The sequence below is a fragment of the Thermobia domestica genome, chromosome 18 (genome assembly GCF_964235325.1).
Source record: "Thermobia domestica chromosome 18, izTheDome1.hap1.1, whole genome shotgun sequence".
Classification (NCBI taxonomy): domain Eukaryota; kingdom Metazoa; phylum Arthropoda; class Insecta; order Zygentoma; family Lepismatidae; genus Thermobia; species Thermobia domestica.
Window position 1 is genome coordinate 64985933 of NC_137471.1, and position 14353 is coordinate 65000285.

The 14353-nt window shown below is 37.2% G+C and overlaps 1 protein-coding gene across 2 annotated transcripts in view; it reads right to left on the bottom strand.

Annotated features, from left to right (window-relative positions):
- Nucleotides 1-14353, bottom strand: part of Sf3b3 (splicing factor 3b subunit 3) — an 83003-nt gene that overhangs the window by 1752 nt on the left and 66898 nt on the right. Inside the window, exons 17-20 of one of the 2 annotated variants that reach the window (XM_081746350.1) lie at nucleotides 13124-13289; nucleotides 10452-10664; nucleotides 6478-6627; nucleotides 4735-4932 (exon numbers count right to left, since the gene is read on the bottom strand). In XM_081746350.1, the coding sequence (XP_081602476.1) occupies nucleotides 4735-4932; nucleotides 6478-6627; nucleotides 10452-10664; nucleotides 13124-13289 (727 nt within the window). The remainder of the gene's footprint in view (nucleotides 1-4734; nucleotides 4933-6477; nucleotides 6628-10451; nucleotides 10665-13123; nucleotides 13290-14353) is intronic. The other variant, XM_081746351.1, reaches the window with a different exon arrangement.

A 14353-nucleotide genomic window follows, 5' to 3' on the forward strand; every position in this document is an offset into this window, starting at 1 on the left:
TGCTGGTTTTGATGTGTTGGAACATCCTTCCTACTCACCCGACCTCGCCCCTAGTAACTTTCATTTGTTCCCAAAGTTGAAGGAGCACCTCAAGGGAAAGAGTTTCACTCAAATGCAGCTGTTATTGAAGCTGTGGAAGAATGGTTCACGACTCAGCCAGAGACTTTCTTTGAAGCTGGCATAGGGGCTTTACAGCATAGGTGGAAGAAGTGCATTACTATGAAAGGAGACTTTTTGGAAAAATAATAGGTCAGGGACAATAATTATTGAACCACCCTCGTATTTCGCAGTATTGATGTGCCCATCGCAAAAATAAGATTATCCAACCACCTTTCTAAATTTCGCCCCACACTGACGCGCAGCCGTATTTCATTGTAGGTTGAGGTGTAGTAAATCGGTCTCCATCGCTTCCACAGTAACGGTCGTTGTACAAGAATTGGCAAAATCTGCTTTTATACGAGAATGGAGCATGCTTTTAAAAGTGTAATCAATTGTAACCAATTATAAGTGTAATCGAGTTGGCCCAATTATAATAGTGTCATTTGTGGTACGATAAAAAGATGCTTCTTTTTGGCAACGAGTCTGTACATTCACGCACTATACAAAAATTGCTGGACGGTTCGCACTGGGTTGTCAACCTCTGCTGCGAGGTATAACATATTTCTATGGCTGAGTCTAATACTTTGTGCGACCAAATGTTTCAGATGTAGTATTGGTCCTGAGCGATGCAATCTCTGGCCTGTTGCTAACAGTACAGTTAATAGCACTAATAATTTGCTGATTTCTACCACAGTCCGATGAGTGATAGTGGACCTTAAGTATACATTTTTTCAGCTCTTCACAGTCACAGTAGCGCTCCATAGTGCCACTGATAAGTATTGCATACTCACACCAAAACCTACGCAATACACTTCGACCTTACGCATGCGTTCGGTATTTCCGCGAAATCGAGTGGCCCTACGGTTGTCTATTTACTTATGTCAAGTAGTAAACTTACTAATTTTGAAAATGTATAACTTTCTGACGTTTAACTTAAAATATTAAGGATTTTTTTTTTTAATATGTCCTCAATAGTGTTATTTACCATGGAACTGAAATAACCTACATTTCATGACATTTTGTACGTGTGCATATCTAGGGCAAATCCAGAACGACATATTCAATAATCATGATTCTTGGAAGTTCCTGGTTATTAACGCAATTATTTTTCCCCAATCACGTGGAATTAAATGATTTTTTTTTTTTTTTTACATAGTTAAGCTCTGAAGGATTATCGACATTGGTCTGATCAAAGAAAGGAAACAAAATCTTTCAGTTTTACGTCCCACGATTATGCCGGCTATGAGAAATGAATGTAATGGTGGAATGAATAAAGTGGGAGGAAACGGGAGAACCCAGACAAAACCCATGCACGCGGTGTCCACCACAAAGTCCACTTGGCGCGAGCTGGGATCGAACAAGAGACCCCACGCACCAGAGGTGAACGCTCTACCACTGAACCATTGAGGCACCTAGTCTGATCAAAGAATCAGCGATGAAAATTATGAACACAATTTTTATATTACAAAGTTACGATACTCGTTCCAAGTAATACTAATCTCTGTACCCAACATTTAAGAAATAACAGCAATATTTCTCAAAATTTAAAATTTTATGTGAATTAAATTACATCGCCAATTAAAAATTATGAAATCCTACCTGATTCCAAAGCCAAAACTATCAAGTTAGAAAGTAAGTACTCAGTTTCCTTTACACAGAACATTTTTAAAATACAGCAAGTGTGAATAAGAATAGAAATTGCTTCAAACTATACTGTAATACTTCTTAAAATGTCATTATGAAGTTCAACCTCATGTTTAGTTTATCCATTCCTATACTGCTTGTTTTCTTGGAGAATATTATCCGCATAGGAACAACATACTACATTTCAGCTATAAAATGAGCATTCTAGTTTTAATGTGAAAACTCTACCTAAAACGGCATCTTTTACGTAACGCACAGCACAATCGATACAAATTATTTTCTTAGTTGTTATTCGTTAAGCTGTTCGTTTTGTGCTTGAAGAAAGTGTTAACATCGTGCCCACAAAATGAACTCTGAATCGAAGACATCTGCAGAAGGAATCACGAAACTATTATATTCACAGATTAAATTCTCGGGATTACGAAGGTCGTAAGTACCGGTGGGTACATAAACACTATCCTACAAACACTGGGAGTATGGGTTTTCCGATATAAGTTATGGCCATAACAATTTCACCTATTAGTGTCTACATATTATATGGCGCGACTTAGTGCAAGTGCACATGGATTCATATTCTTGCGGAATTATTCCGTGTATTACACGCCATGAAATTTGAGGATAAATTCGTAAATATACACTATACACACACAAATGCGGCATGCGGTTTCCAATTTTGGCCTTTTATCACTACTATACATAGTTTCCTAGCCAGCTGCCATCGATATATATATATATTACGGTAGAATTTCAATTTCATCCATCTACATACATCACTCAAAATAGATTTTAATCAGCCAACTAACGAAACATCAATGTTCCTTAGCAGACACTTAACAATATTTTATTTTTTTTGTCGGTCCCAGCAAAAATACAAGCATTACTAAGGAGCAGAACCCTCACTTTTACGGTTACAACCTTCTTTTCCTTCCCCCAATGTTTACGTAATCTCCTTATACCGGAATAGAAGTCTTTTCTGCGGTACCGGACAAAAATTACGAGGCGCATGTCACAAAGAGGTCAATTTTTTACGCGAGATTGGCAATACTGATGAAGTTGAGCGTACCAGAAGCATGCCTTAGTATTCTGTACTTGCAACAGAGATAGAATCATTCGAGTGGAGTCGTGTACGTGCGAGGAGTAGTAAGTTGAAATGGTTCCCGTTATACAAAATCCCACTAAATGTGAAGTGAGATTTGTCATACGATTTCTGAACGCCAAAGGACAAAATACAGCTGACATCCAATCAGAATTAGGTGCCATTTACGGACCGACAGTAATGAATAAGGGAAAATCAGGCATAAGTGCAGTGTTTCGGGAAAGGTGTTCAAATGTTCATGGTTATGAAATTCGCGAAAGCCCTAATAGTCAGACGGAAGATCAGGTGGAACGCGTTAAGGACAAAGTGCGATCCAATCGCTGGTTCATAATAATTGAACTCGCTAAGGTGTTTCCAGAAGTGCGAAAACAGTGCATAAAATTGTGATTGTCAAGCTGGGTGCCAAAAATACTGGCAGACGCTCACAAAGAGCAAAGAACGACAGCTGAGCATAATTTTTTGACCCACTGGGGGAAGAATGGGGATAACATCTTCTCACATAGTGACAGGAGTGAAACCAGGATATCGTACACCACTGACGAGTCGAAGCAGCAGTCAGTGCAATAGCGGCACTCTGGCTCTTCTAAAGCGAAAAAAAAAATCAAACATTATCAGTTCAGAAAACTATGACAATGTGCTTTGGGACTGAAAGGATGGAATTCTTGGAACCAGGAAGAACAATTACGGCAGATGTGCATTGCCAAACATTAAATAATCTATAGCGTGCCATCCAAAACTGGCAAAGAGGAAGGTTACACTCGGGAATTATTCTGATCCATTGCAACGCCCGCCTACACACAGCTGCTCGTACTGTTGGGATTTCGAGATTTTGGGATGGGAACTATTTCAACATCCCCTTCCAGCCTCTACCTTTATCCCCAGCGATTTCTTCCCTTTTCTTCACCTGAAAAAGTGACTTGCATTGAAGCATTTGGACGACAGAGAAGTGCTCAAGACAGTAATTCTGGCTGTACTCTCAGGTGGCAAGGTTTTACACAGAAGGTATAGAGAAGCTTGTGCTACGCTATCAGAAATGTCTGGAAGTTCATGATGACTACGTCCAAAAACAGCTAAGATATGTACTTCATCAAACACAATAAATGTCTTCTTCTATTATTATCTTTTTATTATTATTATTATTATTATTTATTTTTTAAATATCGGCCCTTTCCTTGACATGCGTCTCTTATTCTTAGTTCGTATGCATTTGGCACAAAATACTTTCTGCAATTTGAAAATAAATTTGTGATACATTACAGTGGATAAACATCCCATCTGCACAAAATGTATTTATTATGAATCAGTGATCTGATGAATCACTACATAGAACAGTTCAAACTGAACTTGAAATTCTTACTTTATCTGTAATAAATTGCTTTCTGAGAGAGTTCTAGAAAACTTTCAGTAAGTAGAAATAATGGACAGCCAGTCGTAAGGTCATGAATTTTATGCGAAGTTTCTGCCCTTTCCCTTTGGGAAAATTACTACACATGCAATAACTTTGCAGTATACACCCGGTATAAAAAATTCTCCATGAATACTTTTATTTTTTTCACAAAGGGATATTTCCTTCCTAATCCCCCTCAATAATTCGAACAATGAGTACGGTCTTTCGATATTAATTTACAACCACTGTACTTACTGCCTATTGAATACATTAGGGATAAACAGAGTAGTCTAAATTTGTGTTACATTTCAATAATGGATACCTCTTATGAACAAAATAATATTTCATTGATGTCAGAGTATTCACTGTACCTTTAGTTGAATTTTTCTGAAAACTTTAATATTTACTCGGACAATGTTATTTCGGTTGCAAATAAGATACTAAAAAATTAAAAATGCACTTATAATGCAATTTATGAATATACATTTGATCTGTACACATGACTTACCTTGACCGGATAATAATATGATCTGAAGGACAAATGGTCTCTTCCGCAGAGAGGAGGATTTTCTGAGCGCATGTGCATTTCGAGATGCTGGAAAAAGTCATGGTCCTCATGGGAAGTGAATGGAACCAGAACACCCACTGTACCTGACAACGTAGTGTACACCAAAGACTCACTTCCTCCAGGAATCAGAGTCGCTTTCTGTAAAAATACAAGTGCACAGTCTCATCAAAATCCCATTCGAGAAACATCTCCGAGTATTTCTTGCACTTTCGTAACTATGCTCTGAGATTTTTCAAACTTTAATATTAGATATTGTGCAAAAGGAACATGGTAACATTACTAGTAGTCAAATAAAGTTTAATTGTAACTTAAAATTCGCATGTTCTGGCAAAGGTAATAAAAGTAACATGAATAGTGAAAAACAATGAGGGTCTCTACATTTGCAGCTTAACCAAAAATCATATCTGTCTTACCAAGTTATTCATATTTTATTACCTAAAGAAAATGCTTTACAAGAACGTAAATAAATTTTGAGTATAGAAATCATGTCTTTTTGTCTAAAGAATATGAAATTATCTGCGAAGTGATAGTGTAAACGAAACTGAAGTCTTCCACCGAATGTAGTACACGTTCTTCACTTGCAAATCCATACAGCACACAGAATGCAGATCTACTCTAGATTGGTAAGTCAATCGCTGAGGCCATTTTTAAGAGATGAATTATAATGCTATTTATGCCTGTGATGCGAAATTCGGAGGGGTGGAAATGTAGGCTCATAGCTGAGTATCCTATTATTACGTGGATGATATTTTAGTATTATGCGCATAAAAATTTAGGCAATTTTTATTGTTGGTAACGCTGACTATAATGTAATCTTTAAATGTACTGTTGCTGTAACAATGCGCTAGTTTCTTGACAACGAATTACCCAGTTGTTGAATAGGTCGATGAGGGCCAGTTGAATGGCTATCATGATCACCAGACCTCACCCATCTTTTTGTTTTTTTGGATTGGGGGAAGAGGGTTGTCAAAGATGAAATATTTTCGAGGAAACGTACTATTAACGACATAACTAAGTTCATACGAGAAACGTGCCACGAAATTAATAACCTAAAAACTAGACTGCAGGAATGTGCAAACGCTGAAGATTCGCATTCTGAAAACCTCAAAGATTGTACTTAATTCCTGTCTCAAAGTATTTTTTTTTTTTTTTTTTTTAAATATAATCAAGTTTCATTATATACTACGTAACTACTAAACAAGAAAACAAGAATTCTTATAACTGTATACCTATTTTTGAACTTTCCTTGTATGAAGACAATATTTCCATTTTACATCATCTATGTGACTTCTGCAAATTTGCCACAAACTTATCCGAACATCTGTAAATTAAAATGCTACTTCTTGATGTTTGTGGTCAATTCCTTCCGATCTGTGTAGATTTGCCGGTTCTCACTAAAATTTTCACATAACTTGTCGTTATTTTTGTATTCAAGTTTAAAGGATCGTTTTGAGCCCGTAAGTTCAACACTGTCACTAGGGCTAAGGTATAATAATAACACGCGCTTTTTTCCCCAAAAAAGATCGTTTCTCACGTTCAAAAGCGCCAATTTTGGCCGTTCTTGATTTAGGATCTTTAGAAATAATTGATTCTGCTTCTAATCACGCAAAATGTAACTACAAATAATTTTGAGCATCAGATATATTGAAAGCGAAATACTTAAACTTGTAATTTCCTTCTTACCTGCAGAGACATGCATATTTCTCCAACATGGAAATTCGCTATGACATCAGCTTTTTGAGAGGCTCCATTTAGAAGTCCTCTATCCCAAAGAGCTTTGTTTCCAGTAGGATCTTCATCCACTTCGTCACTAACATTTGACGACAGCCTTACCTAAATAAATAAATTTAAAAACAATTGAAATGTTAACCAGCTTCTAATTAACATTATTCAGCACACACTTCTCATATTGAAAAACTACACTTTTATTTCCGAAATGCTTACATGCTTAACTTGAACAACACTTGAACACTTCTATATCCTAAAATTCCTTCTATAGAAGGTATAACTTAACGTAACGAATGTCGGGAGGTGATTCCTGACACCGAGATAAGCAAAAAAGGTACTATGAACATATAGTATATTAGCAGTTAGCAAGGACCAAAAGTGTGGCACAGTAAGTTCGAAGCGGTAGATATTGACGTGCAGAAAGAGACAAATGTACGTTTGTCGGGCACAAAACAGATGTTCAAAGTGTCCAGAAATGCATGCATACCAACTCCGGATCATAGATTGGCAAATCCGTTCGAAGATGCCTGCGTCATGACGAATAGTTGCAGAGTATGGATACGCTATTCCAGGTCATTGACAGGAGTAGCATACGCCACATTTTACTGTCCCTACACAGATAAAAATCCAGTGGATCAGGTCCGGAGACCGGGCAAGCCCATGCATTGGGCCGCCACGTCTGATCCAACATTCTGAGGCGTTGTTCAACTACCGACGGAGATTCACACGGGAGTGCAAGGGAGCCACATCATGCACATAACACATGTTGTTGCGAATCGTTAGGTGAACATTTTCCAGTAATTTGGACAGTGTCCTGCAGGAAGGTCAAGTACTATGCTCCATTAAGGCTTCGGGGTAGCATATGGAGCCGATCAATTGATCATGGGCAATATCACATCATACATAAGTCCAAATTGGTGTTATGAATATCGATAATACTATCCCTTCCATAGGTGGCCTCGAAAGTGAACAGTACTGATGCCTGAAACAGAATGATGGTAACGGTCTGTTGAAAGAACCACTAAGAGAATGCTTTATGTGGTTGGAACTCTGCTTATGCCAGTCCTTGTACCCTTTGCAGGTGGTACGGTACAAGGTATTTTGATGTAACGCACGCCACACATATGTGACTAACATGCATTTTGCGGCCAGTTCCCTCGTACTCGCATCTGCCTCATTGTTCACAATTTCTAACACACATTCATTAGTACGGTCCGTTTCACACGCGCTGATAAATTGCTCAAACATCCTGTATAATGACTGGCGTCTGTTAGGAAAACGCTCCTGTAAATTGGACTGCTTCACGTCCACTGCCATATGCACGACCGTACATGAATAGCATGTCAGCCTGTTCGCGGTTTGAATAATTCACCATGGTTTAGTCGAGCACTGCCACTTGTCCTATTCACTCGCAGCACAATGACCGCACTCCTGTACGTAACCCCTTGAACACAAGCGCCACCTCTCCGCTTTCATAGACCGCCATCTCTAAGCTTATTGGTTTTCAATAACTACCGTTTCGAACTTTTACCCTCGCTAACTTTGTCAATATGCTATATGTTCATACGACAGTTTTTTGTTTATCTCGGTGTCAGGAATCACCTCCCGACGTTTGTTACATTAAGTTAAACCCTGTATATATATCCACCCTCTAATTTTACTACTTTTAAGTACTATTAGCTAAAGTAGCCGTTCTTCGCACAGAAAGAGTAAGTTTATGGAAAACATTTGAAACCCTCTTCCCTCGCCTTTAAGATGCGTATATAAGTCAAGCTTTATATATACAGTAGAGCGTCGATTATCCGAAGTAATTGGGGGACATGGGTGTTCGGAAAACTGGTTTGTTCGGATAATCGAACTGTACATTTTTATTTGCCAAAAAGAAGTACTGTACAGTAAATTTATTCATAAAAAGAAGTGTGCTGATTGTTGAAACACAGCGATTGGCGGCTTGGCCGGTCAGCAGCGCCTTATGAAGGCCCCATTAGAATCAATGTTCCGCCAGCGGTGGCTCAGTGCGGCAACTACTGTGGGAAACTTGGTTTGGGAGTGAGGGGGATGATGGACGGTAGGGTGCGAGAGTAACAGGTGCGAGCGAGTACACAGTTCGGTTAAGCGGTCGTTCGGTTGACCGACGTTCGGATAATCGACGCTCTACTGTAATATTATTTCTATTCAATTGATATACTAAAGACGGTCGATTTTTCTATCAGTTATTTTTAAATCATACTAGTTACATTCAAATACGATGATACTCCTATTTATTATTCGCATCTCTCTCTTTTGTGTATCAACTGCTTACATTTTTAGCCTCAGTTTCAGATTCAAATTAGTTTCTCGAGTGTTACTTTACAGTGTCTTTTTCTAGCAGTAAATTGCTTAATAAATGTTAGTTAAAATTTGCAATATTGTCATCACGTACCCTTCATTGTACTACCGTATCCATTAGTCTAATTTTAATGCTTTGCAATGTTTTCAGGGAAGTAAATATTGACTGTGCTGGACAATTGGCTTTGACTATGCGTTAAAGCATGAGAAATTCGGGTCAAATTCTTTTCTATATATAGGGTAATATAAAAAGTCTCTGCAGCTTTTTGATACATTTTTTGAACAAAAAATTTCTTTATTGAAAATCGATTTTAATGAAGTACATATTCACCATTATTATCTACGACCTTTGCCATTTTTCGGGTAGCTTCATAATTCTATCGGTGTAGAACTTCTGTGGTTTATCGTCGAAAAACTTGGCCAAGTATTTTCAGTGGCGCTTCGGTCGGTCATTTTTTTTTTTTTTTTTTACCATCAAGAGAGATTTGCAGAGACCGAAACAAATAGTAGTCAGACGGTGCAAGGTTCGGGTTATACGGTAGATGCAACAAAACTTCCCAACCAAGTTTCGTCAATTTGTTCCGACTCATCCAAGATGTGTGTAAATACACATTGTCATGATGGACCACAACTCCCTTTCTGTTGGCCAATTCTGGTCGCTTTTTCTGCATTGCTTCGTTCAAACGGTCGAGTTGTGTACAGTACAAGACCGAATTGATGGTTTCGTCAGGTTGCAGCAGCTCATAATGGACAATTCCCTTCCAATCTCACCTAACACTCAACATAACCTTGTTTGCCGACAATCCAGGCTTTGAAGTTGTTTGTGGAGGGTCATCATGACAATGCGCGGCCACACACATCTTTGATAAGTCGGAACAAATTGGCGGAACTTGGTTGGGAAATTTTGATGCGTCCACCATATAGCCCGGACCCAGCACCGCCTGACTACCATTTGCTTTGGTCTCTTCAAAACTCTTGATGGTAAAAAATTTGCCGACCGAAGCGCCGCTGAGTCACTTGGCCAAGTTTTTCGACGATAAACCATGGAGGTTCTACACCAATGGAATTATGAAGCTACCCGAAAAATGGCAAAAGGTCACAGATAATGGTCAATATGTACTTGATTAAAATGGATTTTCAATAAAGAATTTTTTTTGTTCAAAAATGTACTAAAACATGGAAACTTTTTATATGACCCTTTACATTCCTTCTTTATTATTATTATTTCATTGGAAAACCTGCACCCTGAGAACACATGAAAAGGCTTTTAAAAGAATAAACTACATCTGAATATCCAAATAATTTAAAGTTCTCAAAGTATTTTATTAACAAACTATCAGACTAAACAACACAATAGCGAATTACTATAAACATCCATGTTCCAAGCGACAAATCTGCGACTAAAACTTGTACTCGGTACCCTAATTCTGATCACATTGGACTAAAGTTTATTGGATATTTGAACGACGTTTTATTTTGTTGCAATTATGTTTCACAATAAACATTGATATACATAAACTTTTCCTTACTTTCAATAACATGGGAAAGGAAGAAAAGGAAGGGACATGTGAATATTTGGTTTTAGACTTAAAGTTACTTACAATAGCTATATTTCCAAACTTATCGGCCCCTGCCACAGTGTCGTAATCCAATACAGATGACGTGGTTATCCAACGTGGGTGAGTATCATCAGCGAAAATTATTAACTGATTTTCTTGCCTTTTGTAGCGTACAAAATATACGCTTTCTTGGACGTCAGATACATATATTCTATGACCCATTGCATGAATATTCACTATTAGGTTTGGAATGTGCTGCAAAATCCAAAAGAAATTTGTATCAAAATGTACTCTGTACCAACTGTTTACAATTATATCATTCAACACAATAAACATATTATAACATTGACAAGAACAATCACAGTTTTTCATTGACAGCATTTCGTTTCTCACTGCACAGGAATGTTTAAAAATATTTTTGTTTAATATAGAAACATTTATAAAATCCAACCACACCAAACTCACCCAACTTCAAAACAAGTAAGTCAGAACTGCAGGACAATGAATCATTCCTATCATACATGTGTGTATATTTCATCATTCTTACTTGTCAGCGTTGATGTGATTATAATTTACATAAAATTTATTTTACTACTTCATTTTAGGCATATAGCTAAGCATAAAAGGTTGAGAGAATTTGAACACTGCTATGCCTTATCTAATGGAATATATTACATCAAACTTCAATTATCAGTACCGAGATTGTGTAAAAAATCCCCTTGTGTAAGAAAATTTTAATCACGCAAGGAAATTTTAATAAGCGGAACTATACGTGCAAAATCAGATGAGTATGATAGGTGTTACAACACATCCCACCCAAGCCCTAATACGTTTTGAAGCAAACATGTATGCTTTTGCGTGTCTTGATGGAACAACTCTTTTGCAATTGAGCTCTAGACGTTTCTGGATGGTAAAGTCAACTAAATCATCTCATTGCCGACAGTATTATTCGAACTGATTGCTTGGTTCCTTGGTTCGAGTTTGAAAAGCACAACACACTTAAAATTCCACCACACAGCACCACTGATGAATATCAGCTTTCTGTGTTATTTGAACCGAATCATCACGACGGCATGAAGAACATTTGTGCATTATATTATTGTAAACAATCCACTTCTCATTATCACATATCAGAAGTTTTCCTCAGCTACAAAAAGCATATTTTACATGTTCATACGCAACATCAAATAAATTTCTTCAGTTCATGATGGACCAAAACGTCGAGCTTTCTTACGTATCCCAGCTTCTTCAGATGGTTGTGAACGCTCCAATAATTGAGTTCAGTATTTCTACACGTGGGTTTCATGATTATTTTATTCCTTCTTTTCATCAGCCTCGGTGGGCCTCGCTAACCGAGAAGCATGGTGGAAATAAATTTACCAGCAGAGAATTTCGTGAATCATCACTGGTATTGACGTTCTTGTAGAACCTTTGTTACCGTATAAACTTTACTCAACTTTTCACAAGCTTAACGAGCATTTTTCGCTGCACGGAAGTAAACCAGTAAAATCTAGAGATAATGAACAATTTGGTCTTCCGTCTTCACATTATAAAATCTGCAAATTGCAAATTTCTTTTAGGATGAAGCTACAATTGCTAAATTACAAGGCGCTATAACAAATAGACATTGAATCATATCCCGCTTCAATGTCTACATGATCTCTATGACTAGTCCATACTCTGAACGAAAACATAATAGGTATACAATGATGAATGTAATGCATAAACTCCAGCAAATCACACTAAACTTTGTCTACTCCAGTCTCTGGAAAATCGAATCTTGCAATACGATGAAATATTCGTACAGTGAAACCTCTACTAACGGACACCTCCCTTAACGGACATATTTTGTAATCCCCAAACATTAGAATAGGAAAAAAACTATTGGCAAACCTCTCTAAAGCGGACCTCTCTAGTACGGACACGGACAGTCTTTTCTGTCTTTCATAGGTATTATTTACCTCCGTATTACGGACACTTTATCTAGAAATATGTTGAAAAGTGTAGTAAAAATACATTTTTAGTAATTCATACATGTGTCACCAAGGAAGCATTGTGACAACATTTTGCCCCCTCAACTGTCTGCTCAGCAACCCAGACGAAGCGTCTCTGTTTAACAACATTCTTATGTCCTTTGCTTGCATCCCATTCCCACCCAAGCTGTTTTAGACACAAAAGTGATTGACAGTTGCCCACCGTTAAGGATGACACGTTATGCTACTGTCCCGTTGGAGTCTCTAACCAACCAGAAGACAAATTTAGTAATTTTTGCCTTCAGGTATGTTTATTGTCTCAAAAAGGACACTTCAGGACTGCAATTACTCCACAAATTAAAGCGCCATACTGAAAACGAAGGAAGTACAGATAAGTATAAAGTGCACAGAACTATAACATGTTATTTCCATGTTGTGCCTCGAACTCTGGATGACAGAGGATAATGGATGTAGTATTCGTAAATACGTGATTCATGCAAAAATATTTTTTTTCTAATTGAATATTACCTTCCTCACTAACTTACATAACAAAATACTGAAACCTCTTGAAGGCGGACACCTCTCTATAGCGGACAATTTTTGATTCTCCACGGCTGTCCGCTTTAGAGAGGTTTCACTGTATATGGAAGAAACCTACAATATCCGAACATACGTTTGCCAGCCACATTTTGCACCAACGAACAAAAATGTGTTACGCTAACTATATACTTTAAATCGTACCTTATTTTCGCATTTCCTAAGTAGCTTCTTTTTGCCCATATCATATAACCTCAACAGTCTGCCAACACCAACAAGAATCCTTCCTTGAAATGCGCATATGGATGTAGGCACTTCATCAACTGGTGTTTTATGCACCAATTCTAGTGATGTACACTCGCTATTGACTCTGAAATCATAGCAAACAAAGAAACTTGAAAAAGTTACACAAAATTCTATGATATATCATACTAAGATATCAGGAATGTCAAGTCAGCACTGCAGGACGTTTAAATCACTACTATCATATATGTATGTGTCATGTATCATCATACCTGTTTATTGTTTTACCAATAAGGAAGAATTGAATAAGAATGAATAAGGACGAATCAAAACAAAATTAAATACACATCAAAACAACGAAATAAGAAATCATACAAACGTTTCAGCGGCAAGTTGTCGCTATTCTCACTGATTATCCATTGAGAACGTACGTTCCTTAAACTACACATTTTGATAAATTTTAACCATTGTAAGAAATAATGTTCATAGTTTTTGAATTTAGCGCGGACTTAATTTTATTTTGATTGTTTCATATACATCCTATATCAATGAGAAAGAACTTTATAATGCAACAAAATTATATTTATTAAAAAAAGAAAAACAAAGAGAAGAAAATCAGACAAGTACAAACGTGCATTTCTAAAAGACAACTTTTACAACTAACAGTCGTGGGAACAGGAGAGGTAATACTAATAGATACAATGGAATGCATATCTATTGACAGTAAATATAGTTCTCATATGTTATATAACACCCAACAGAGAAAATCTGCGTACAGTTTCGAGGCACTTCTTATCTCTTCCTCAGCACATCTAAAGAACATTTATTGTTACATATCCGACATTTTATATATGCACGAAATTCCGTATATCATGTCCTTTTAATTCGGAGCAAGTTTTCTTTAGATGCGGAGGAAGGGATGAGAAGTGCCTCGAAACCGCTTACAGATTCTGTCTTGGATGTTTTATGTATAAAATTTTTACTTACTGTTAGGGGAGACACCTCAGTACGCTCACATCTGGAGTTTCCTGATTATGTGGACTTTAAAGACATCATGTCAATATACATTTTCAAAAGTTCTCCTGTTTCCTCCCACTGTTTATCCCATCAATTTTTCAATTATTTACTTGTGTCTATTATCAGCCTCTTTACCTTAAAGTGAACATTTGTGGGACACCGAGATGAAGATTT